Source organism: Oratosquilla oratoria, chromosome 25, assembly GCF_046742065.1.
Source record: "Oratosquilla oratoria isolate Oo_2021 chromosome 25, ASM4674206v1, whole genome shotgun sequence".
In the NCBI taxonomy this organism is placed as follows: Eukaryota; Metazoa; Arthropoda; class Malacostraca; order Stomatopoda; family Squillidae; genus Oratosquilla; species Oratosquilla oratoria.
In genome coordinates, this window is record NC_134801.1 from 27,416,019 (window position 1) to 27,443,518 (window position 27,500).

The 27,500-nt window shown below is 42.5% G+C and overlaps 2 protein-coding genes across 5 annotated transcripts in view; both read right to left on the reverse strand.

The window, feature by feature from the left end:
• LOC143038879 (glucose-6-phosphate exchanger SLC37A4-like) overlaps positions 1–4,723 on the reverse strand; it is a 59,212-nt gene extending 54,489 nt beyond the window's left edge. The window contains exon 1 of one of the 2 annotated variants that reach the window (XM_076208546.1): positions 4,596–4,721. The gene's annotated coding sequence lies outside the window, so the exon portion shown is untranslated. Of the gene's footprint in view, positions 1–4,595 lie in introns of both variants that reach the window. The other variant, XM_076208547.1, reaches the window with a different exon arrangement.
• A 17,201-nt stretch (positions 4,724–21,924) lies between these two features.
• Positions 21,925–27,500, reverse strand: part of LOC143038880 (uncharacterized) — a 47,580-nt gene continuing 42,004 nt past the window's right edge. For all 3 annotated transcript variants that reach the window (XM_076208551.1, XM_076208549.1, XM_076208550.1), the window contains exon 3: positions 21,925–22,638. In XM_076208551.1, coding sequence (XP_076064666.1) covers positions 22,525–22,638 — 114 coding nt within the window. In that variant the 3' untranslated portion in view covers positions 21,925–22,524. The remainder of the gene's footprint in view (positions 22,639–27,500) is intronic.

Here is a 27,500-nt window from a genome sequence, read left to right on the forward strand (position 1 = left end):
AAGCTCATCTCACATTTCTAACTTCATTCCCATATTTTGTCTAGGTCTTCTTGTAGCGTACAATCTTCTTTCGTTTTTACTCTCTTGAGTAATTTGGCATCGTCAACAAAGAAGTTCATGTAAAAATTTACTCCCGCATCCATATCATTTACATATATGGCAAACATTAAAGGAAGAAGCTCTGTTAAGAGCGAAACGTCAGTAATTACAACTTCAACGATTCTCGGTGTTTATCTCACCACCCTACCACTCATATAATTTTAGCATATTGTATAATTTATAAATGAATAAATAAATGAATGAATACAGTGTGATTTAGGCTACTTTTGAGTACAGTAGTTATTTTTTAGATAATGATCATATTCACACAAGCCACTAAATTATTTGGAAATAACTAACAGGATATGAAATAGGTGGTCTTGGAATTCAGCCCACACAGGATTCAGTCCACTTTTAAATTCACTGAAAATAATGGGTTAGTTGGGTTAGGTTAGGCTAAATCCCTTTGGGCTGAATCCAATGTGGGTTGAATTCCAATGGAACCTATGAAATATATTACACAATGTTGAATGAAGTGAATAACAATCATCTAGGCACCAAAGTTGAGTGGATACAGTATATTATAGTGATATAGTCATTACCCAAATTTAGAAGTAACGAAATTGAAGTATCATCTCTTTAGGCCTTCACATTTTTATTGCACATGCTCTCCATTGTTCACCAAAACATATATAGTTGCGTATGGAAAGGGAGAAATGCACACAATATAAGTAAAATTATTTACCTGGGTCATCAATTTCTTCTTCTGTATGCTGTGGCTGACCTTGGCATTTATCTCTGTGAGATTTTAATCTTGACACAATGCCCTGTAGTTCCTGGCTGCAGTCTTTACATTTAGCTCGCTACCCTTTGCCAGAAGTTGTTGGTAGTTTTTCAAAATAATTCCAGACAGGATATTTTTCTCTGCCAGAAGGAACCACTCTGTCAGGTCCAGAAGACATCCTTCATGATTGATTTCAAAACAGCAACTGACTCAGTGAGAAGCTGCTTACTATCAACAAGTTTCAACAAAAATTTTGTTGAAACTTGTTGTGGGCTGCACAATTATATATAGGCTTATACCGTTCCTTGTATACTTGTGGCAAGTCTATATAACACTGCTCCTTATATTGATATGCTAAAAATGTCCTTTAGCAATCAGATCGCATATCAGACAGCAATCCCACAATATTTAAAATCTACAAAAAAATCTATTTAAATCAAATAAGTCTTATTTAAATAAGATAAAGATATATAGTTTTTTTTATGTTTTTTAAAAAGATAAAAAAAAAAAAAAAATCGCCAACCCTGGTGTCCACTAACCTCATACAATAATACCTGTTAAGTCCGGCTAAAATTGGCATTTCAAAGCATAACAGTGCCTTAGAAATAGTTTCTTATTTCACTATAAAAGTTTATATTAACTTATACTGCATTGAATAAGTCAATAGTTGATATATTTGTCCTATATACAATGTTAGGTTTCTAGTTTTGATATATTTGTCCAATATAAAATGTTAGGTTACAAAGAAAGCAATGGCCTCCGCTAGCGGACCCAGGGATCTGGGTGCGCACGTCCTGTGTAATAGTAGTCCTTGATATACATACATAAAGCAGGATGAAAATGCAGACCACAGAGTAACCATTAGATAAATAATTTACCCCTAAAGAGCAAATCATAGTTAATAAAGCTAAAGCATATGCATGGCGGGCAGGAACCTGAACTTTTTCCTATTCTTTTAACAAAAAAAGTGGGAATGTTTATGTAACTGATAGTCCAATATCTCGGACCAAGCATAGAAAACGCTACACTACTGCGGGGTCTGAAGATAACAGCAGTTGAGAAATATGAAAGAAGGAACACCAGGCGAAGACGATTCTTTTAGGAGAAAGTTCAGTATTGCTGTGTTTCACTAGTGAGAGTTTCCTATAGTACTAAGATTCATTACATGATGATGATGATTCGGTTCAACGTCGCAAACTCCCCCTATCATGAGGCTAGGACGGTGTCCCTTACAGAGTATTTTGTAACGTGAAATTTAATTAACCATGCTCTTGGTCAATCTCACTGGTGGCAGGGTTCTAATCGCCGTCACACCTTCCTTCGCCGCAAGTTGCGACACGGTAACCCACTCGGTTCTCAAGAATTTGCTCCCTCTCAGACAGCTACTGCGATATACTGGGTATAAAGATCGAAAAATACAACACCTTATTGTTCACTATGTACCGTCCCCCTGGCAGCACCGAAGAAAGTTTCAGATCCGCCGTGGATAAGATAATAGGTACCATCGACTCCTGTCATACATCACCAGAAATTATCTTAATGGGAGACTTCAACATACCACAAATAAACTGGGAAAACAGTTCCATCATCAGAGTACCAGAACACAAACAAGCCAAGATGCTGCTATATCTAGTAGAGGAATTGAGCCTAACTCAGCATATGCTTTTACTAACTAGATAGGAATACATACTAGCACTACTCTTCACGAGAAACCACGCCCTTATTCATAGCTGCGATGTCTAAGATACTGTCATATCGGACCACAGATTAATCTTGATGAGAACATACGAACCTGGAGAGAATAACCCCTTTCTCCCATCGCGGCAGATTTCTCTGAGTGGGATAGATATTTTGAACTTCCCCAACAACAAATTCAACTGGGAAGATATCAAAAAGAAATTGAAAAATGAAAACTGGCAGGGACATCTTGACGGTAAATCCAAACAACAAATGATCCAAATCCTTCTAAAGATGTAATACTTCATATGCATCTTGCATGTCCCACTCAGGGAACAAGAAGGACAACACCACAAATCCCGAGAGACAAGAGGACCCTCTTAAAAAAAAAAAGGCAATATTTCTCCCGCAAATTCCAAAGCCCAATACAACATCAAAGCAATCGACCTTAAAAACAAACAAAAATGATGAGGAAAGTAAGTACAGAAAAGGACTACGAGTCGCTACAGAGAGACTTAAACAGGGTTTGGGAATGGAGTCAGAAGTGGGGAGTGGACTTCAACATAAAGAAATGTAGCATAATGGAATTTGGAAAAATTAAAAAAAGAATATCAAGACAATATAAAATCGGTACAAAGGATGTAAAGAAAGTGAGTTCTGAAAAAGACCTGGGAGTGATCATCACAAAGAACATGACTTTTGATAAACAGATAATTAAGATTGTCGGCAAAACCTACAACTTGCTAAGATCAATAAAGGTGACCTTTTAGCTACTCGAACGAAGAAATGGTAAAGAAAATACTAATCACACTGATAAGGCCAAAACGCAGCGACATTATGGACACCCAATACTAAAAAGAATATAAAGAAAATTGAAAGAATCCAAAGAGCAATTACGAAGATGGTCTCAGCACTTTCAAAACTGTCATATGAAGAGAGATTATCAAAGATGGAATTACCGACTCTGGGACAAAGAAGAGAAAGAGGTGACCTATTGACTATAGAATCATGAGAGGAATGGAAGTCCTTGATAGAGAAGACTTACTAAATTGGGATAGAAAATATATATACAAGAGGACATGATAAGAAACTCAAAAAGGACAGTTCCAGAAGGGACCTGAAAAAGAACAGCTCTCCACACAGTGATGGATGTCTGGAACAAATTGGACGAAACAATAATGTGTGCAAAAACCATACATGAATTTAAGACCAAACTAGACACTGCCAGATACAAAGACTACACCACGAGCGAAGCTTTCCTTCCCATTAGATACAACTCGGTAAATACAGACACAAACACACACACACGCATGCACACATGTAACATACACACACACACACACACACATACACGGTTGGTAGAGTTCCCGGCTGCCACTACGGCGGTCCTGGTTCGAATCCCGCCCAGGGCTGAAATAATTTCAGTATCGCTGCGCTGCGAGTCGTTACTCCAACTCTCGTGGGCATGTATTTGTGTGTTGTGTGTGTGTAAGGTCACAGCATTGCCCATAGATCGGTCATATTCGAGCTCTGAGCTCTCTTCCGGGTGGGAAATATCTGTCGATTACTAGTCCAACACGTGATCCAAGACCATGGTGAATCACACAAACACACACACGCAGACATACACGCGCGCACACACACACACACGCGCGCGCGCGCGCTTACACGACTCGTGGCGCAGTGGTAGAGTTCCCAGCTGCCACTACGGCGGTCCGGGTTCGAATCCCGCCTAGGGCTGAAATAATTTCAGTATCGCTGCGCTGCGAGTCGTTACTCCGACTCTCCTGGGCGGGGAGTTGGGGTGTGTGTGTGTGTGCGTGTAAAGTCACAGCATTACCCATAGATCGATCATATATGAGCTCTGAGCTCTCTTCCGGGACGGGAATAGCTGTCGACCGAGAACATGGTGAATCACATAAGCTTGGACACATAATTTCTCCCCACTACAAAATATCGGTATCAGGGTTGTTTCTTAAGTCCTTTCACATCACAGAAGTTTGGTCTAAATCAAATGTTGCCATTGTAACGCTACATGCCAACTTTTGTGAAAAAACACATAAAAATTATCACAGCATATTCTATTATTGTTTACCGGATGATCTAGCAGATCGAAGACTACAACACCACACCTCCACACAACGTTCTACAAATCACTCCCTCCGCTCGTCGATTTTAGGTCACCCGGGGGAAGGAGTGCGCATGCGTGTTGGTTGCGAGGTGTGTTTTTGTGCGGCGGCGTCACGTGCATACCTGGTGAGTGCTTTGTTTACTGGCCGGGGCTACATAGGAACTTACAGCAGATAAGATAATCAGATGAAACTCACATATTGAAATACACAATTTCTTATGCTATCATATTGACCTTGGATTTTTATTCCGATTCCTGTCCTTTCTCCATGAATATTATGTAGCCAGCGTTTCAAAGGATTACAAAGGCGGAGCATGCCGACAGGAGACCTTTTGGTCCATATCTAGGTCGGATGCGAAAAAAATCATAATGATAACAAAATAATAAATAAAAACTATAATAATGTAAATAACAAATAAAATACATAAATAAATGTATAGGTATAGTTAAATAATAAACAAACAGCCCTGTATGGTCTGTTGTGTCAACTGTTTAAAACTAATTTCCCATCAATCTTTAGTACAAAACTGATCTTACAATTTGAATCCTATCTTTCGTGCTTTGAGTGTAGGCATGCCTGTTATCGTTTCTCAAATTGCTGCTCGCAGTTCGTCAAAATGACTCACTAATTTTCCAATGCAGCAGCAGTGTGGGTGCCTCACGAAAGAGGATGCAGAAGGCACAAAACACTAGCATAATATGGGTTACGAAACTTTAGTTCTCCATACGGAGACTGGAGACGATAGGATTGAAAGAAATGGAGTGTAAAGGGGAGAAAATTGACATGATCACATTATACGAATGTACCAAAAACAAGAAAAATATTGAATAAAATTTCAGCAATTAGGGAATGAATGGACACATCTCTATAGAGATGAAATAGTATCTTAAAGAAATTTCCTCTCAGTTATTCTGTTACAGTCAAATATTTTAGCGTAATTAATGTAGGTGTTTTATGTTTCATGAAAAGCAATCTTGTGGTAGTTTGTGATTTTTTACATCTGCTAAAGCCCCACCGAGTGCTTATCTATCTTCAATGTGCCCTTCTTTTCCCGTCCCGACACACTGCTGAACTATATTTTTCGTGAACTGTGCGCGCGTGCCTGTTATAAAAGACTGCATTTTACGGGCGTTTCTGTCATTGTGAAAAATCTCATGCCGCACATGTTTGCGTGCCTTTGTTAGTTTGTGTGTGTGTGTTATGTTAATGTGTGTATGGACGCATACGCGTGTGTGTGTGTTTTGTGTATGTACGTGTGTGATTCACCACGGTCTTGGATCACGTGTTGAACTCGTGATCGACAGCTATTACCCTCCCGGAAGAAAGCTCAAAGCTCATATATGACCGATCTATGGGTGATGCTATGTGTGTGATTCACCATGGTCTTGGATCACGTGTTGGACTCGTGATCAACATCTATTTCCCTCCCGGAAGAGAGCTCAGCGTTCATGTATGTGCGTGTATTCACTTGGTCTTAGGATCACGTGTTGGGCTCGTGATCGACAGCTATTTCCCTCCTGGAAGAGAGCTCAGAGCTCGTAGGTCCGATCTATGGGTAATGCTATGACCTTGCACACACACACACACCCAACTCCCCGCCCACGAGAGTCAGAGTAACGACCCGAGGCACAGCGATACCGAAATAATTTCGGCCCTGGGCAGGATTCGAACTGGGTACTGGGAGCACTTCTACTTCCCAGTTCAGCGCTCTACCAACTGTGCCACCGAGTCGGTGTGTGTGTGTGTGTGTGTGTGTGTGTGTGTGTGTGTGTGTGTGTGTGTGTGTGTGTGTGTGTGTGTGTGTGTGTGTGTGTGTGTGTGTGTGTGTGTGTGTGTGTGTGTGTGTGTGTGTGTGTGTGTGTGTGTGTGTGTGTGTGTGTGTGTGTGTGTGTGTGTGTGTGTGTGTGTGTGTGTGTGTGACGGGGTTGGAGCTATACTCAATAGAGGCCCATGTCCTTCCCTACATCAATCAAACTTTGCTTCGGATTCGTTGATGTTGGCTAGGATTATGCTTTCATCCAGCTTGCTCTATAAGTCTACGCAATTACATGGAAAACTGCACTCCCTAACATCTTTCAAACTTTTTTTTTTAATTCTTTACTATCTCTTGATTTTTCATCCTGTGCCAGTAGTATGTGTGTGTGCGTGTATTCACCTAGTTGTATTTTACGGGTTGGAACTGTGCTAATGGAGTTCCGTCTCTTCCTACATTTATCAAACCTTGCCCTGGCATTTGTTGGATTTCACTCAACGGTGTATATTTTTTCCTCTCTAGATTGGGATGTCACTCTACCTAGATGGTTTCCTCCTGTCACACAACCTACCCCTGTTCCCACAACCAATCCCAACCCACCTCTCCACTTTGATCGCCCGTACCCTTCATTCTCTATTGTGCCGATATCAAATAGTGATTAGATTTTCTAAAATATATTCTTTAGTTCGCTGTCACCACATCACGCAGTATTCTTCCTCCTTAAAAATGAACAAATGTAATGTACCACTTGCAGCTCCTACTCTGCATCTTGAGCAGTACATGAGGAACACGGTATACACTACTAAATCATTAAATGTGAGGTCTAGTTTCAATGTATTCCATTTTATAGTAATATACGAAGTTCCATTTTACATGCATTCCAAGCAATACTATTCTATATATGGCCAATTTAAACAAGGCAGTCTTCAGAGGTTTTGTTACAGCTTGCATCGTCTTTGTTTACACAGCAGACGACATCTCAATCTCCTTGCTAAGTGTAATAGACAGGAAACGGATACACGGATACCTTATTCTGCAAAAACAAAATAAAAAATATCAACGCCATTATCTTGGCAGACTTACCTTGTGCTATATCGTGAGGCATCCGTAAATTACACTCTATTACTTCAAAATCATGATAAAAATACGCTTAAGATTGGTGTTAGTAAAGGGAATACAAAACAGTGAACTTATAAAACAATGTGATAAAAATAAAGGTTGGCAGCTTTTCATTATTTTCATATTTTCCTTATAAGATATATATCCACCAAATATTAGTTTGAATAACGATATTTATATATATATTTTACTTATAGGCTATGAAATAAATTATAAAATAGAAAATGAAAAAGTAAGAGGGGTGACCCTAAAATCAGAGCAATCTATTTGGTTCTAAAGTTATTTTTTTTTTTTATTAGATTGCTTTCTTCAAGAATACTAGAATGTGACAATTTTGGTGGATCTATCATAATCAAGGCTCTTAAATCATAACGGAACTATGATCAGAATAGATCAATTACAGAAACGATGATAGTTTTGCAATTTGCTGATGAAGTTACTCGTTGGTGAAAAAAATCTCACCTACTCATGGTCATTTATAAAATTGAAACTAATTAAGTTTAAAATATATGTTCATATATCTTATTTTTCGTGTATAAATCTTCTAATATTCCAAAACTTGCAAATTGGTAGGAAGCATCGTATCTATTGTATTGTTAGTTATCAGTTAACCCTCTAGTTAACTAACAAGATTGAATCAGATTATATCAGTATTCCAGTCTATATTATCAAGAATGGGTATGATATACTTCGATAGAGAAATTATTAAGATAATACTATCAAGATATCAGACATCAGTACATGAAGTCATGGAATTCTAATACATCCTTGTATGTGATAGGAAAACAAATTCAACTGTTGTACAACTATTCTTACTGGAAATGTAGTGTAAAAAGTATATTTTTTAATAAGATTTTCAATACATAGTTAAAAGTTAGAATTAGCTTGAAAGACTCTTTTCTATGTTGAAGTTTGCATGAAACCTGCATTTTCAAGAGCTTCAGTCTATTTTACAGGAGGACAGTACTGTTAAAGATTGGGATATTTCAGTGTGACGAAGCCTGAAGTTAATTTCCTTTAATACTGAGGAATTCAGTCTGTTTTTTTTTTTATAATACTTGAGCATACCCAATTTGAGAATATTTGAGAATAACCAGGGAAGACTGAAATGCCTGACATAATAGAATATCACTTCAAACTAAAGATGTATTCGAAGGTGAATATTTTTTCCCAAGACCACAACACTACCAGAATGTATAACATCCCTTGAACTGTTTCTTTGAGAAGCATATCCATATGATTATATAAACAAATATTAGTAATATGTCGAGATACCACAATTTCTCCTTTGCATATAATAAGTTGTATTTACCTAATTTACCCAATTGTAGAATACAGTAAAGGATCAACGCTCGATAGATACCGTCTCCTACTCTCCAAATAATCGTAATTCTAGATTGGAAAAAACGTGTCTTTTCTGTGTATACGACAAACGATTTTGCGAAGATGCAAGTTAAACTGCAAGATTACTAAGATCAAAATTTACAGACGGTAAGCATAAGATATCCTGTCTTAATGTATATAAACGTGAGTGCCCTTGACACCGTCTTAGCGGATTGTGGGTATCTTCATGTTGGTAACCTTCGACATGGCGCCCCAAGGCCACCCGGTCAGGAACGACGACCAGTCACCTAAGCCAAACAAGTCGTGTTTGCCATAACATACTCATGGTTCTCACCAGAACCTATATCCGAACTGGACAGTAATCAGATTTACAGCATCTATATATGCTTCAACCAAAGCTGGATTGTTGTGCGAACGTGATCACCTCGAGGAGAAAAAGAAATGCAATTTGGATTGTATGAGCACTTTCCCGCGTACGAGAATCCTGGCGACAAAAACAGTTGAAGTCGTGAAAAGCCGGTGGTAGAGAGAAAATGAAACAGTAAAGAGCTATTAAGAAATTGTCAAATAGGTCAATTATAGCTATATTACTGCATACTATTTCTGTTTTCTCAGTAGGCCACAAAATTACGTAAAAGAATGGAGTTGATTTTCGCTGGCTCACGTTGTATGTACATCATTATATTCAGAGTTAGTTAGAGGGCAGGATAAATAAGATGGGGGAGAGGGAGGGAGGGGGGTTAAGTTGAAGGAAAGAATGAAATGGAAAGAAGTAAGAGTTATGATAGATGTGAGGCACTTGCTCGGTTAGTTTAGTCTTTGAGACTTTTGTAATTATACTGCTGCAAGGCAATGTATACACTGAAAAGGTTAAACACAAATCATCTTTCTTCCCTAATTTATCCAATTTTATCATGATTAATACTACTATAACTAATATCATCTTATTATTAATATTATTGTTATTCTTCTCATTATTACTGTTATTATTATTATTATTATTATTATTATTATTATTATTATTATTATTATTATTATTATTATTATTATTATTATTATTATTATTATTATTATTATTACTATTATTATTATTATTATTATTATTATTATTATTATTATTTTATTATTATTATTATTATTATTATTATTATTAGCCGACCGGCCCCCAGGGATCACACCCCCTATCGCCAACCCAGGACGCAGCGGCCGCGGGCCGCAGCCTTGGAGACTGGCGGCAGCGCCCTCGCCAACCAGGAGGTGGTACACGGGACCCTCCCCCCAGCACTCCCGCGACGTCGGCGAGGAGACCCTCCATGGGCCTAACCGACCCTTCCCACGACCTGCCACGCACCATGAGCGAGGAAATACGCACAGTCGTCAGCTGCATCATGACAAGGATGATGCAATTTCTGGTGAAGCTGCTCACCAACCCCAACCATGACAGCGACAAGCAGGGGACCCTGAGCGAGCTCCTGCAGGAGACTGTCTCAGTCTTCACAGAATGTGGTTTCCAGCCACCCCCCGACCTGAAGGACACGCATCTCCGCTCCCTCTACCCAGCCGAACCCAACCACCAGAATGGAGAATCGACAAGCTGAGGCAGACGCCGATAAGGACCAGCTTGCTGGCCCTCCCAGGCTCCGAGTCCTGCAGTGGAACGTGCAAGGTCTCCGACCTAAGAAGCACCAAGTACTGCAGGCTATCTTCGCGGAAAACCTTGACGTGGTGCTGCTCCAGGAGACCTTGACGCGTGCCGACTTTGAGTGGAGGGTGGCGGGTTATTCCCTTCACTCGCTCCCTGCCACAGAGAACACCCGCGGCTGTGCGGCGCTGGTGAGGAGCACCATCCCTCACCGCAGAGTATCCGCCCCAGTCCACTGCGGGGAGGGCGTGGAGGTCCTGGGACTAGAGCTGCAGGTCGGGGGCATCCCGCTTCTGGTGTACAACATATACAGGAGCCAACGATACCATCTGGAAGCAGGCGAGCTGTTCTCCCTCGCCGCTCACACCAGCCTCCTCGTGGCGGGCGACCTGAACGCCCACCACCCCATGCTGCAGTCACCATCTCCAACCAACGAAACGGGCCGCCACCTGGCCGTGTTACTCGAGGACATTCCCCATATCCGCCTCCTCAACACAGGGGAGGCTACCCACACCCGGGGGGGGAGGCTTGACCTCACACTCGCCTCGAGCGACCTGGCCGCCGGTGCTACATGGCAAGTACATCCTACCCTCACCAGCGACCACTTTGCCACTCTCACCACCCTCCCAGTGGCACCCCCAGCGCCCTCCCTCCCCCCTCCACGTTGGAACATCGGGAGAGCAGACTGGGCCAGCTTCCAGGCCTCCCTCGACGAATGGTGGGCCGCCTACCAGCCACCCGTGGACCTTCACCAGCGGGAGAGGGACCTGACTGCTGCTATTGAGAGGGCTGCTAACGCAGCCATCCCCAGGAAAGCCCCGAGCCGTCGTCACCGGCCAAATTGGTGGTTCTACAACGAGGAGGTGCGGGAGCATAACCACAGAGTGAACATTCACAGGAAGCTCTACAAGAGACGCCCCAACCCAACCAACTTGAGGCTACTTCAGGACGTGGTGGCCCGCGCACGGGAGTTGTCCCTGAAGGCCAGGGAGGCCAAGTGGTTGGAGTGGTGCTCCTCCTTCAGCCAACACACGTCTCTAAGCCAGCTGTGGAAAAGCGTGAAGACCGCCTCCGGCGCCGCCCCGCCTCGCCCCGCCGCCCACCCGTACCCACGCCAGGAGGCTGAGAGGCTCGTAGCCGAATTCACCACCCGCGGCTCCAGTGACCAGCTTCCGGGTAGCACGCGCCGGCTCCAGCAGCAGCTTCGGACGCTCCGCGACACGGCCATCGAGGAGGCTACTAGAGAAGCTGATGCAACAGACCGTCCCTTCACTCCTCAGGAGCTGGAGCAGGCCAAGTAAAGGGATCGTGACACAGCAGCAGCAGGGGCCGACGGCGTGACGTACTCCATGATCGCTCACGCCGGAACAGCTGGGGACGCCGCCCTGCTGGCCACAGTCAACGAGTCGTGGATGGCGGGATGCCTGCCTCCTTCGTGGAAGGAGGCTGACATCCAACCAATCCCCAAACCGAGGGTGCCCACTAAGCTAAGGCCTATCTCCCTCCTCAGCTGCACGGCCAAAACGGCTGAGAGAATGGTGCTTGCTCGCCTTCAGTGGCGTGTGGGGCCACTACACCCTCACATTTTCGGCTACACCCGCGGCAGGAGCACGGCGGACAGCATCCTGACACTGCTGAATCAAGTTAACCATCGCCCCGCCATCGTTGTCTTCCTCGACTTGGAAAAGGCATTCGAGCTGGCCAGCCCTCACGCCATCCTCGCCGCCCTCGTAAGGAAGGGCGTGATGGGAAGGATGCTGGCCTGGCTCCGCGACTATCTCCAGCATCGCCGCGCCAAGGTAAAATTCCAGGGCCTAAAGTCCAGCTTCCAGAGGTTGGAGAACGGGACGCCCCAGGGTGGTATCCTCAGCCCCTTCCTCTTCAACCTGCTGATGGAGCAGCTGGTGGCCCTGCCCTTCCACAATGGCACCATCCTCCTCAGCTACGCCGATGACCTCGCCCTCGTGGTCACCGGGAGGGGCAACAAGCTCAGGAAGGCGCAGCAGGCGCTCGACATTATCAGCGGGAAATGCGAGGAGCTGGGACTCAAAATCTCTGCAGAGAAGTCCCGCGCCATGATGGTGAGGGCTGCCGACCCGGCAGGTCAGCTCTGCGTCCAGGGCGTCAGACTGGCTTGGGCCAACTCATACCAGTACCTCGGTGTATGGGTGGACAAGTGGCTGTCCTTTACAGCCCACGCCACCTACCTGAGGGAAAGGGCCCAGGCTAGGCTGAACGTAATGCGAGCCATGACACGACCCACAGCGGGGACCACTTTCTCCGTCCTCCGGCTGTACTTCATATTTGCAGTGCGCTCCCTGGTGGACTACAGCGCCCCAGTCCTCATATCGCTCTCCCGTAGCCAACAGGAGCGGCTCGAGGTGCTGCAAAACACCGCCATGAGGACGATGCTGGGAGCTCCGAGATGGACCAGTGCGTGCGTCATGCAGAACGAGACCCGCCTGGTGCCACTCACCACCAGAGTAGAACAGATCGTGGCCTGCCGCGTGGCCAGGGTCCTGCAGCGCGACTCCGAAGGAGTAGCACAGAGAAGACTACGGCTTGCAATGACGCAAGGGAACGATGTCCTCCACCGCAACCCGTGGCTACTCCAGTCCACCCTGGCCACCCGCAGCCTCGCCCACATTAACAGCTGGCGCTGGCAACACGCCGACCTCCTGGCCCCCACCTATCGAGCCCTACCCCAGTGGGAGCCCCCCACAGCAGAGTTCTCCACCACTCGGCTACCGGCCAGCAAGGCGCTCTGCACCACCGAGGAGCTGCGACAGCACACCCTCATGGCGGTGGCGCAGGTGTCTGAGCCGGGCGGTGCCATATACTACACCGACGGCTCAGTCGACCCCGAGAGTAGCAGGACGGGCGCCGCTGCCATCACCGTTGGGACCGAACTGCTCGAGAGGACGCCGGATTACTGTTCCACCCTACAGACAGAGCTTGTGGCCATCCACCTGGCCCTGGAGCACGCCCAGAACCGCCAGGAGGCTACTGTGGTCCTACTTACAGACTCCAGAACGGCGTGGCAGGTCCTCCAGCAGCCGTGCCCCAGCGACAACGTGGGACTCGTCACCACCATCCTGGGCAGCCTGCAGAGCCTCGCCGCACAGGGACGTCGGGTAAGGCTGCACTGGATGCCCAGCCACGTGGGCGTGCGAGGCAATGAGTCCGCCGACGTTGCTGCAAAAAGAGCCGCTGGCGCTCCCCACGTGACCAGGCACGTGCCACCTAGTCTGTCGTACGTGAAGGCACGAGCCAGGCGTGCCGCAGCCCGCCGCGCCCACCAGACTCACCGGCAGTTAGAAGGAGCAAAAAGACTAGCTGCTTGGTACGCCGCCACCACCGACTATCAGACGTTGAGCGCCTTCCATCAACAGCCCAGGGCGGACGGCGTACTGTTGCAAAGAGTTAGGCTGGGCTACTGCACCAGGGAGGAGCTGTATGACGGCTTCCAAGGGCAACAGTGCGATCACCGCGGTAGGCACAGCCGCCACCCGCTGCTGCACTACCTACTGTCCTGTCCGGCCACGGAGGCCCTCCGACCAGCGCCGCAGACCCCCGCCCACCCTGCAGAAGGCAGCCTCCTCAGCAGTCGGGCAACGAGAGCTGCCCTCCTTGTCCGCCACACGCCCATGGACGTAATGCTTGGGGTGCTCAGGGCGGCGCCCCCCCCTCGCTGACCTCCCTAAACCCTCACCTTCCACCCACTAGGGCACAACAACTCCCCCACTGGCGGGCTGTTGCCCGCATTGTATGTCAATGTATGTAAAGCTGTACATATTTATACAATAAACCTTTATTAACTTATTAACTTCAAACTATGTTCCTCTGAAGAAGCCACTCAGGCGAAACTAGTCAGGAATAAAAGTATTTCCCTCAGCCCGTGTTCCCTTACCTCCTATCCACATTATTATTATTATTATTATTATTATTATTATCATTATTATTATTATTATTATTATTATTATTATTATTATTATTATCATTATTATTATTATTATTATTATTATTATTATTATTATCATTGTTATTATTAATAATAATAGTATTATTATTATTGTTATTATCATTATCATTATTACTATTGTTATTATTACTATTGTTATTATTATTATTATTATTATTATTATCATTACTATTGTTATTATCATTATTATTATTATTATTATTATATTAATATTATTACTATTATTATCATTATTATTATTATTGTTACTATTATCATTATTATATTATTATTATTATTATTATTATTATTATTATTATTATTATTATTATTATAATTATGTGTGAATAATATTTTGACGCATCCTGTCTACTCGTTTTCCGCATGAAGGGACAGAGAAGGGGGTCCCCAATTAAGTGAAGCGGCCTTGCTGTGGATGTACTCTTGCTGTATTGCTTCTGACCGAGGACAGTAGGCATGATGCAGAGATAACTCATCATTCACTAGAAGAAGGATTGGAGGGAGGAGAGGGTGCAGAATGGGAGTGGAAGGCCTTTTCACTTGACTACCTCTCTTATTAGGGGGGAAATATCTTGGTATATACATTCATACATACACCAAAGTTTTTTCCCCCTTACACGGGGGGTCCCCAAAAAGAAAAAGGCATAGAAACCACTCCCACCCATTCCATTCCCTACATATTTCACTCCCCTCCCTCCCTCTTATCTTGGCACCTTCTGGATGACGGGTCATCCTTGCATCCTGTCCACCGCCCTGGGTCAAAAGCAGTGTCGCAAGACAGAGCACATCCACAACAAGGCCACTTCATAAATTCGGCGACCCCCACCCCCTCTCCGTTCCCTCATGCAGAAAAGAAGGTTGCATACACAGGGTGGTGTGATGCGCTTAGTACAGTTAAGGCCCCTACACACTGTCATGATTGCACAATATTCATGATTTCGCAAGCATATCCTATGTGAGTGGGTGTGATTGAGTGTTTGCGCAGATGATTTGTTTTATTTATCTATTTATTTATTTATTTATTTAATAAATTTATTACGCTCAAGGAGCGTCAAACCTAGTACAAAAGTGCTATGTACAGAGTACTAGTGACACACAGGACACTTTTGAATCATAATTGATTAAATTATTTAGTTTATCACCCACTAAAGTGTGGGTGATACAAAAATTATACCCAGTGATCACCTTCTGGTAAATATTTACATATATAAATATGTAATTTTCGATGAGGTATCAAAGTTGTTGGCATATGGGGCGTAGCGCAGCCTGCACGATGTGTACCTCGGCACCTCTCTGGTCTCACCCGTCTACACCGTGCGGTACCCGGGTTTGCGTCGGGCACTCACAACATCGTGTCGTCTCACCAGAAGTTCGCTGCGTCTGTATGCATGTGGAAGTGGAAGGACGTTCTCGTGGTGTTGGATGGTTACACTTGAAGTCCTCTCAGCATTACCACGGTGACGTGTAGGGAAGCTGGCGGCTTACCGTACCATCCATTTGTAATATGGCAATAGTAATAGCAGCTGGTAGATCCATACTACAGACATTCCTTGTTATTATGTTCAGGGAACAACAAACCTAGTGCAAAAGATAACTATTTACAAATTATCAGTGACACTTAAGACATTTCCGAATCATAACTGACTGATTTATTTATGTACAATTTAACACCCACCAAAGTGCGGGTGTTGCATTAGGATTAATTCTAATTTATCACCTTCAAGCAAATATTTACAGACATCAAGAACTGATTGTCGATGAGGTATTAAAGGAGCTACCGTGGGGCAATCAATGCAGTAGTGTTCTAAACTGTTGGCATTAGGGGTGTCGCACAGCCTGCACGATGAGTACCTCGGTACACCTTCGGTGTCACCCACTTGCCACACTGGTCTGTAGCCGAGCCTGAGTCGGGCACTCACAACATTGTGTCTTCTCACAATAAGTCCACTACGTCTATACTTATGTGGAAGAGGAAGAAAATTCTCGTAGTGTTGGATGGATACACTTGTAGCCCTCTCAGCATTGCTACGGTGGCGAGTAGGGGAGCAGGCAGCTTGTCTTACCATTCGCTTGTAAGAGGGTAGGAAGGCAGTAGTAGTAGTGGCAGCTGGTGGATCCATACTACAGGCTGTCCTAGCTCACCTCCTCATTTCTCACTCTATCTAGCCTAGTAACCCCTATCATACTTCTCAGACATTTCATCTCAAACACATTCAAACTCCTTCTCTCTTCCTCTCTCATGTTCCATGTTTCTGCCCCGTGCATTGCTGTTGGCACAATCACTCCTCTTAGCATCCATTCCCAGATGTCTATTTCTCATTACACTTTTTAATCACCAAGGCACTTACTCGCTTCTCTCAATCTACATTCTACCTCCACCCCCACTCATCCTTTTCCTGTCACATTCGCACCCAAGTATCTAAAACTATCCACTTCCTCCAGTTTCTCACCCTTAATGCTCACTTTCAGCCTACTGTCACTCTCCCCTTGTACATCTCATCACCTTACTTTTGCCCACATTTATCTTCAGCTTCTTTCTTTCACACACCTTCTCAAACTCTGTCACTCACTTCCCTAATCCCTTCTCTGATCCTGCTACAAGCGCAGTGTCGTCAGCAAACAACAGCTGGCTCATCTCCAACTTTTCTCCATTTTCTTTAATCATCTCCAACCACTGACCCACTACCCTTGCATTCACCTCTCGCACCACCACATCCATGTAAAGATTAAACAGCCAGGGCGACATAACACACCCCTGACGAAGTCCCACCTTTACCTCAAACAATTCACTCTCTCCATTTCTAATCCTAACGCAAGCACTACTACTATCGTAAAAACTCTTGACTGCTCTTAACAGCTTTCCTCCTATCCCATATATCTGCCGGACCTCCCACAGTGCCTTCCTGTCTACCTTGTCGTAAGCCTTTTCCAGATCCGTAAAGGCCCAAAAAACATCCTTACCTTTTCCTATAGCTTTCTCACATATCTGTCTTACCACAAAAATCTGATCTACACATCCCCTACCTGTCCTAAAACCACACTGTTCCTCACCTATTACTCCCTCTGTTCCTCTCCTTATCCTCTTAATCAAGACCCTCCCATAAGCCTTCCCAACTACATTCAACAAGCTGATCCCACCTGTAACTACTACACTCACACTTGTCCCCCTTTCCTTTGTAAAGCGGAACTATACAGACACTTCTCCAATCCTCCGGCACTCTACCCTCGCTTAAACAAACATTAAATAACCTCACTAGCCAATCCACCATAAATGTACCTCCTTTCTTCAGACATTCTGCATGGCGTCCAACCCAGGTGCCTTACCTGCTCTCATCATCTTAACAGCTGCTTTCACTTCACCCTTTCCTATTTCTCCTCCATTTTCCACACTCATCACTGTCATTTTCTTAGCGCTTCCCACCGCGACTACCTTTCCCTCCCTATCCTCCTTCACATTTAGCAACTCCCTACAATACTCTGCCCACCTTCCTCTCACTGCCTTCTCTTCAATTATCATCTCTCCATCTGCATTTTTTACTATTTCTTCTCTACTTGATTCGCCTCCTCTTCCTCTTTTAATTTCTTTACAAAACATCTTTTTATTACTTTCAATTTTTTCTGTTATACTCTTTCCCCATTTCACATCTGCTCTCCTCTTTGCTTCCTTTATCTTATGCTTAACTTCCTTTCTCTTTACTTTGTACCTCTCATACGATTCCCTCGTCCTAATTTGTAGCCAATCTTCTCTTCTACACCCTTCTTTGCTTCCTCAACCCACCACTCACTACCCTTCCTTCTATTTTCTCCCGCCCTCCTTGTTCCACACACCATCTTTGCACACCTTATGACTCCCTCCTTGAACCATCCCCATTCCTCCTCCACTCCTAGTTCTACTCTATCCCGTACTCTCTCCCACTCCTCTCTCAACTTCTTCTTATACTCATTCTCCTTTTTTTCCCCTCATTTAAGCCGTTCACTCTAAGTACCTCCCTACCTTCAGCCCTTTTCCTCTTTCTCCACCTATTCTCCACTCTCAATTTATCTTCCACCAGGAAATGATCTGATATTCCCCCACTCTCTCCCCTTAGAACATGTACATCCTTAACTCTTCCTACCATACTCCTGGTCACCATTATATAGTCCATTAACGCTCTATCTGCCACCCTTCCATCCACCACCCTCTCCCATGTGTACTTATGCTTGACTTTCTTCTTAAACACTGTATTTGCTATCATGAACTCTCTTTTAAGACACATCTCCACCATCAATTCTCCACTACGATTTTTACCTGAAAATCCATACTTCCCAATCACTCCGTCAATTGGTTCATTCCCTACCCTAGCATTTAGGTCTCCCAATACAACTACATTGACATTTCTCCCTAATCACTCTATGCACTCATTTATATCTACCCAAAAAGCCTCCATTTCCTGTACGCTCTTCTCACTACCAGGTCCATACGCACTTACAAAAACCCACATCTCCTTTCCTAGTTTCACCTTCATCCACATCAACCTTGATGACACCTCCTTCCACTCCACTACCCACTTATTTATCTCTTCACTTACTAGTATAGCCACCCCTTCTCTCCCTCGTCCCCTCTTTACTCCTGAGTACCTCCCAGCTACACTCCCAAACTTACAGTTGCCCTTTCCTTTCAGTTTAGTTTCACTCAAAGCCAGTACATTCATCTTTCTTCTCACAAACATACTGCCTATCTCTTCCCTTTTACTCTCATCTGTACCACATCCACGCACATTAAAAGACCCAAACCTTAGGGTACTGGTTGGAAAGCTCCCAGACCCTCTTATGCCTTTACTTTCTTTTTTAGGAATGTCCCCTTTTGGAGCTACAGGTAATAGGACTCCTAATCCCATCCCCCGTCCCTTTTTTGTCGCCTATTACGACTCAAATGGAAATACTTGGTGGCAGTATTCTTTTGCCCCCACCACAGGGTAGGTAGGCCAAAAAAGGAAATGAATATTCAGAGAGATGTTACAGGACAGTAACAAGGGATTGGGGGGCAGCATAACGGAAGGACAGTCGTAGTACAAACGTGTCATCATACAATCTCCTTTTAGCATTCATTCCGAAATGTCTTTTTCTCATTACACTCTTTAATCCACCAAGGTATTTACTCGCTTCTCTCAATCTACATTCTACCTCCACCCCCACTCCTCCATTTCCTGCCACATTCGCACCCAAGTATCTAAAACTATCCACTTCCTCCAGTTTCTCTCTCTTAATACTCACTTCCAGCCTGCTGCCACTCTCTCCTCTTGTACATCTCATCACCTTACCCACATTTATCTTCAACTTTCTTCTTTCACACACATTCCCAAACTCTGCCACTAACTTCCTCAATCCCTCCTCTGCTCCTGCTACAAACGCAGTGTCGTCAGCAAACAACAACTGGCTTATCCCCCACTTTTATCCATTTTCTTTAACCATCTCCAACCCCCGACTCACTACCCTTACATTCACCTCTCGCACCACCCCATCTATGTATAAACTGAACAGCCAGGGGGACATAACACATCCCTGACGAAGTCACACCTTTACTTCAAACCATTTACTCTCCATTTCTAATCCTAACACAAACTCTACTACTCTCGTAAAAACTCTTGACTGCTCTTAACAGCTTTCCTCCTATCCCATATATCTGCCGGACCTCCCACAGTACCTTCCTGTGTAACCTGTCATAAGCCTTTTCCAGATCCATAAAAGCCCCCCCCCCTCCGCAAAAAAAAATACATCCTTACCTTTTTCTATAGCTTTCTCACATATCTGTCTTACCACAAAAATCTGATCTACACAAACCCTACCGATCCTAAGCCCACACTGTTCCTCACCAATTACTCCCTCTGTTCCTCTCCTAATCCCCTCAATCAAGACCCTTCCATAAGCCTTCCCAACTACACTTAACAAACTGATCCCTCTAAAACTACTACACTCACACTTGTCCCCCTTTCCCTTGTAAAGTGGAACTATACAGACACTCCTCCAGTCCTCCGGCACTCTACCCTCTCTTAAACAAACATTGAATAAACTCACCAACCAATCCACCATCACTGTACCTCCTTTCTTCAGACATTCTACATGGCATCCATCCAACCTACGTGCCTTACCTGCTCTCATCATCTTAACAGCTGCTTTCACTTCATCCTTCCTTATTTCTCCTTCATTTTTCTCACTCATCCCTGTCATTTTCTTAGCACTTCCCACCGCAACTACCTTTCCCTCCCTATCCTCCTTCACATTAAGGAACTCCCTAAAATACTCTGGACCCCTTTCCTCTTACTGCCTTCTCTTCTATTATCATCTCTCCATCTGCACCTTTTACTTTTTCTTCTCTACTTGTATCGCCCCATCTTCCTCTTTTAATTTCTTTACAAAACATCTTTTTATTACTTTCAATTTTTTCTGTCATACTCTTACCCCATTTTACATCTGCTCTCCTATTTGCCTCTTTTATGTTATGCTTTACTTCTCTTCTCTTTACCTTGTACCTCGCATACGATTCCCTCGTCCTAATTTGTAACCAATCTATGAAAGCTGGCTTCTTCTCTTTTACACCCTTCTTTGCTTCCTCATCCCACCACTCACTACCCTTCCTTTTATTTCCTCCCGTCCTCCTTGTTCCACACACCATCTTTGCACACCTTATGACTCCTTCCTTGAACCATCCCCATTCCTCCTCCACTCCTAGTTCTACTCTATCCTTCCCTCCCTCCCACTCCTCTCTCAGCTTCTTCTTGTACTCCTCGTTTTCTTTCTTATTTAAGCCGTTCACTCTAAGTACCTCCCTACCTTCAGCCCTTTTCCTCATTCTCCGCCTATTATCTACTCTCAACTTACCTTACACCAGAAAATTATTTGATATTCCCCCACTCTCTCCCCTTAGAACATGTACATCCTTAACTCTTCCTACTGTACACCTGGTTCCTACTATATAGTCCATTTACGCTCTACCACCTTTTCATCCACCAACCTCTTCCATGTGTACTTATGCTTGACTTTCTTCCGAAACACTGTATTTGCTATCATCAACTCTCTTTCGAGACACTTATCCACCATTAACTCTCCACTACGATTTTTCCTGGAACTCCATACTTCCCCATCACTCCGTCTATTGGTACATTTCCTACCCTAGTACTAAGGTCTCCAAATACAACTACATTGACATTTCTCCCTAATCCCTCTATGCACTCATTTAAATCCAAAAAGCTTCCTTTTTCTTTACGCTCTTCTCACTACCAGGCCCATACGCACTTACAAAAACCCACATCTCTTTAATTACTAGTATAGCCACCCCTTCTCTTCCTCGTCCTCTCTTCACTCCTGAGAACCTCCCAACTGCACTCCCAAACTCACACTCTCCCCTCCCTTTCAACTTAGTTTCCTTCAATGGCAACACATCCATCTTTCTTCTCACAAACGCACTGCGTATCTCTTCCCTTTTACTCTCATCTGTACCACATCCGCACATATTAAATGACCCAAACCTTAGGGTACTGGTTGGAAAACTCCTAGACCCTCTTATGCCTTTACTTTTTTGGGAATGTCCCCTGTGGGGCTATAGGTAGCAGGATTAGTCCTAGCCCCCTCTCGTTTTTTGTCACCTCGCACGACTCAAGTGGAAAGACTTGGTGGTAGCATTCCTTTCCCCCACCACAGGGTATGCGAAAAAAGGAAATTATAATTTTTGTGTTTATAAATATGTTGTAAGAACCAAATGTTTTGATCGCTCGAGAGTTTTCCCGCCTAGGTTGGCGTCCCCAAGTTGGCAGTTTTCAAGCATACGCACGCTTTTGGTTGTAGTGCATATTCAAGTGATTAACACAACATTTTACATTGTTAGTATTATTTAATTAGCCACCCTCGCACAGTCGTTCAACCTCGGTAAGGAATGTCTAACTCAAAACACTTTGAATAATCTGCGTTTTCTGTGACTATTATATATTTAGATCGCTGGTGTATCAGAGATGGGTCAGAATTTAACATTTCATAGCTAGTTTTCTAACGGTATAAAAATATAGTAGGAAATTTTGGTTACTTCATTAGTGACACTTTGCGACACACAATGCACATTTCATATCCTGTCCTGCGACGTTTTGCCTTAACTTCGTGGTCGTCTAACAACTTGTCAATCCCACAGTGATGGACCTGAAATCAAAGTACAATAGCTTAGAAAATCCACAAAAAGAAACAAAATTACCTAAAAAATTTGATTTCTCTAATACATTTCTGTTTCAACCAGGTGTCTTCTACACTCAATTAAGAATACACCCCCTGAACAAATAAAGTTAAAGCATAGATTTTTCAAAAGTGCAACTGTAAACGATGGTAAATACTTTAGAGCAGTGAAAGCTCGTAACTATCTAGCGTAAATGCTGAAATTGACTGGTATTTCATGTAAAAAAAAATCTGATGCTATAAAGTCACTTTAAAAGCTTGAGGACCAACAATTCTTTCTTTTTTAATTAAAAATACATTCATTTTTTTATGCGGTTATCATATGATTTTTCTAATATTTAGTATCAATTCTGTGCCTCCCCGATGTTCTCTTACCAGTTTGTCAATTACTTTAATTTGGGGGTCATAGTCATACGGAAACAGCAAACTTCAAATATAGGAATACTAAATATCTATATAATTGGTTGATGATAATTGGATTTCTGAAGTTAAAAGATCGTGTTATCGACTCTGAAATCATAATATTATTATCTGAGCCAGAACTACAATGTTTAGATGGAAAAACTGGGACATGACCCTGTGAATGTAGTTTCTATCCTTTATATCAGAATTAGGTAAATACACAGCCCTTAATCCAAAGAAGAAAACGATGGCTTGCAATATGAGCGGAAGCTTTTCAAGCCGTTAGCGTTAGTACGTTTTACTTGGTGCGATTATGCGTACCACGGCCAGTGGCGGGTGACGCGCATCCTACTACCTGGTATCATATCTGGGTAAACGCGTTGGTTGTAGGTTCGGTTAAAATTATCAGCCTCGTACTATGCAACTCGAAGCAAAACAATCCCATTAAAAAAAAAAAAAAAATTGTCTAGACAATCGTTTAACGATCATCATTGAGCCATGAACGATCATCGTTGAACAATAATCGCACCGACCACAAAACTACCTTCAACTCGGTAAGGCAGCATTCTCGCCTAAGAAGCTATTAAACAACAAATTGTAAGCATGTTTGTATGCATTAATGTATATAAGTATGTATGTATGCATGTATGTATGTATGTATGTACTGTATGTATATGTATGTACTGTATGTATATGTATGTACATATGTATGCATGTATATATTTATCTATGTATGTATGTATGTATGTATATATGTATGTTTATATGTAAATATGTATGTATGTATGTATGTATGCATGTATGGAATGTATATATTCATGCATGCATGAATGTATGTGTGTATGTATGTATGTATGAATGTATGTATGCATGTGTGTGTATGTATGTATGAATTATGTATATATGAATGTATGTATGTGCGTATATATGTATGTGTATATGTATGTATGTGCGTATATATGTATGTGTATGGTATGTAATTTCCATTCTTACCACTCATATACATACATACATACATACATACATAGATGCATACAATACATACATACATATATACATACAATACATACATGCATACATACATACATATACATGTTCCATGTTTCTGTCCCATACAATGCTGTAGGCACAATCACTCCTCCATACTCCATTCCCAAATGTCTATTTCTCATTATACTTTTTAATCCCCCAAGGCATTTACTCGCTTCTCTCAATCTACATTCTACCTCCACCCCCACTCCTCCCTTTCCTGCCACATTCGCACCCAAGTATCTAAAACTATCCACTTCCTCCAGTTTCTCTCCCTTAATACTCACTTCCAGTCTGTTGCCACTTTCTCCCCTTGTACATCTCATCACCTTACTTTTGTCCACATTTATCTTCAGCTTCCTTCTTTCACACACTTTCCCAAACTCTGCCACTAACTTCCTCAATCCCTCCTCTGATCCTGCTACAAGCGTAGTGTCGTCTGCAAACAACAGCTGGCTTATCTCACACACACACACACACACACACACACACACACACACACACATATATATATATATATATATATATATATATGCGTGTGTGTGTGTGTGTGTGTGTGTGTGTGTGTGCGTGTGTGTGCGTTTGTGTGTGTTCACCTCAGATCTGCTGCAGTCTCTGTCGAGACAGCCAGACACATCCCTACGGCAGTGAGCTCAGAGCTCATTATTTGCCGATCTCTGGGTAGGTCTGAGACCACTCACACACCACACACCGGGACAGCAAGGTCACAACTCCTTGACTAACGTCCCGTACCTATTCACTGCTAGGTGAACAGGGGTTACACGTGAAAGGAGACAAACCCAACTTATCTCCGCCCGGCCGGGGAATCGAACCCCGGTTCTCTGGCTTGTGAGGCCAGTGCTTTACCAATCCGCCACCGAGCCGGTGTGTTTACATATATACGTACACATACACACACACACACACACACACACACACACACATCACAATAGTCTCAAGGCTTTCAATGCACCACGCACAGACAGATATAAACACAGTCCAGTACCTTCTATTGTATACCTACTAAACAACCAAACATCATATCATCACTGAGAAGCATCTATCATGTTCATATTTATATATTTGTATAATGTTCATGTTTTATATATTTGTATAATGCACAATCACTTCTGCATCATAATATATATAGGTAATCATTTATTATGTACCATCTATGTTAATCCCTCTTACCTTAATATGTGTATTTTCAGCCTTCGGCTGCCATGTTTTCAATAAACCGTTTATCATTATTATTATTATTATTATTATTATTATTATTATTATTATTATTATTATTATTACCATTATTATTATTATTATTATTATTATTATTATTATTATTATTATTATTATTATTATTATTATTACTTTTATTATTACTATTACACACACACACACACACACACACACACACACGTCAGTCGGAGTGACAGCGAAGTTCGGACTCCGGAGTTATCCAAGAATTTCGAAGATCACAACGACAAGGAAGTACTTGTGTTGTATTTATAGGGAAGGGGAAAGCTCGTGGTGTAGTGGGGAGGTGATGAAAAAGGAGAAAGGGAGGGATTACTGAGGGAAATGGAAAGAAATGAGGAAGGGGAGGACTTGGTCCAGGCAGGTAGACGCCATGTAAACAAAAGAGGCCCAGAGGATTTCAGTGACAAAGAAGGGATTAACAAAAATGTAAAGATTAGAAATATAGATAAGAGCAGCACAATGGAAAATGAAGGTAATATTTTCCAAAGATTTATTGAGGGGGGGGGAAGCCAACCCTCCCCGATTAGCAACCCTAGAAGAAAAACTTGAGAAAATTGTCAAACATTGGGAGGATAGGTTCGGTGAACTCACGAAGATCACGCAGAGAGTAGAAAAATTGGAAGAATTAGAGCAGGTAAACCAAAAACTAAATAAATAAATAGAAGTATTAAAAAGACAGTTAAAAGAAGTAAAAGATTAGAATGAGAAATTAAAGAAGAATAATAAAGAGAATAAAAAGTCCATAGCAAAAGAAGCATAGGGTTGGAAAAAAAATCCAAGAGAACAGCAAAATTGCATTTAATGATATAGTAAAACAGCAGTGAAAAAACAAACTGAGGGCACATTTATTAAAGTGATGAGACAGAAGGAGAATATAGTAAGAGACTTAGCAGATAAAAAGAAATGTATAATTATATTAGGGATGGAAGAGAAGTATAATATAAATAGAACCACAAGATTCAAAGAAGAAAAAGAAAAAGTAAACAGTTTATTAGAAATAGTTCAGGAAGATGAACCTGAAATCGGGAAACAAATTGAAGAAATGTATAAATTCGGGAAATATAGTACAGATAAGACCAGACCAATTAAGGTTAAATTCATGTCACAAACGACAGCAGAGAATATCTTAGCAAAAACAGGGAAACTAGCAGACAGTGAACATTATAAAAAGGTATGGATAAAAAGAGAAATGAATAAAGAGGAAAGAGAGGATGAGAAGACAAAAATACAAGAAGCTAAAGAAAAAACGAAAACAGAACAGAGTCAGAAAAAGAGGAATTCTATTGGAGAGTACTGAATATGAAAGTGAGGAAATGGGTCGTAACAGAGAAAAACAAAAGGGAAACAGAAAATACAATGGAAGTAGCTGAAAATTAAGAGTGTCTTACACAAATATAGATGGATTAATAACAGGATTAAACGAACTGAATGATTATCTGAAGGAAAAAGAACCGGACATAATGGGAATTGTAGAGACAAAATTAAAAGGTCCACTACCACCCATACATGATGCATATGATTATTGGATTAGAAACAGAGAGACAAAACAAGGGGGTGGAGTTATGTTCCTGACTAAGAAGGATATAAACGTGAGGAGTGTCACATATGGAAAGAATACAGATTATTATGATCGAAGTGGAGGACATAGATAAGAAGAGTAGAAAGTTTGTAATAAATTATGTGCCTCCAAAAACAGCCTCGTGGGAAGAGAGTGAACATAAAAGTATGTTAGAAGACACAAGGATAACATTAAATAAGATAATGGAAGATGGAGGAAGAATAGTTATGATGGGCGACTTTAATTGCAAAGAAATATGCTGGGAAGAGATGACAGTAAAGGGTGGAGATGATTCATGGGGAAATGTTCTACTTGAGATGATTATTGACCATACAATGATACAATGGATTCAAGAGAACACTAGGTATAGAAATGAAGAAGAACCATCGAGACTGGACCTAATAATCACATCAGAACCTGAAATAGTGGAAAAGATTGAATATAAGACACCAATAAGTAAAAGTGACCACATATTGATTAAACTGGAACTAAATGAGGGAAAATACATAAAAAGAAATGAACAATATAGAAAAGGAATGATGTCTGAAAAAACAAATTTTGATAAAATAAGAGAACTGTTTCAAAA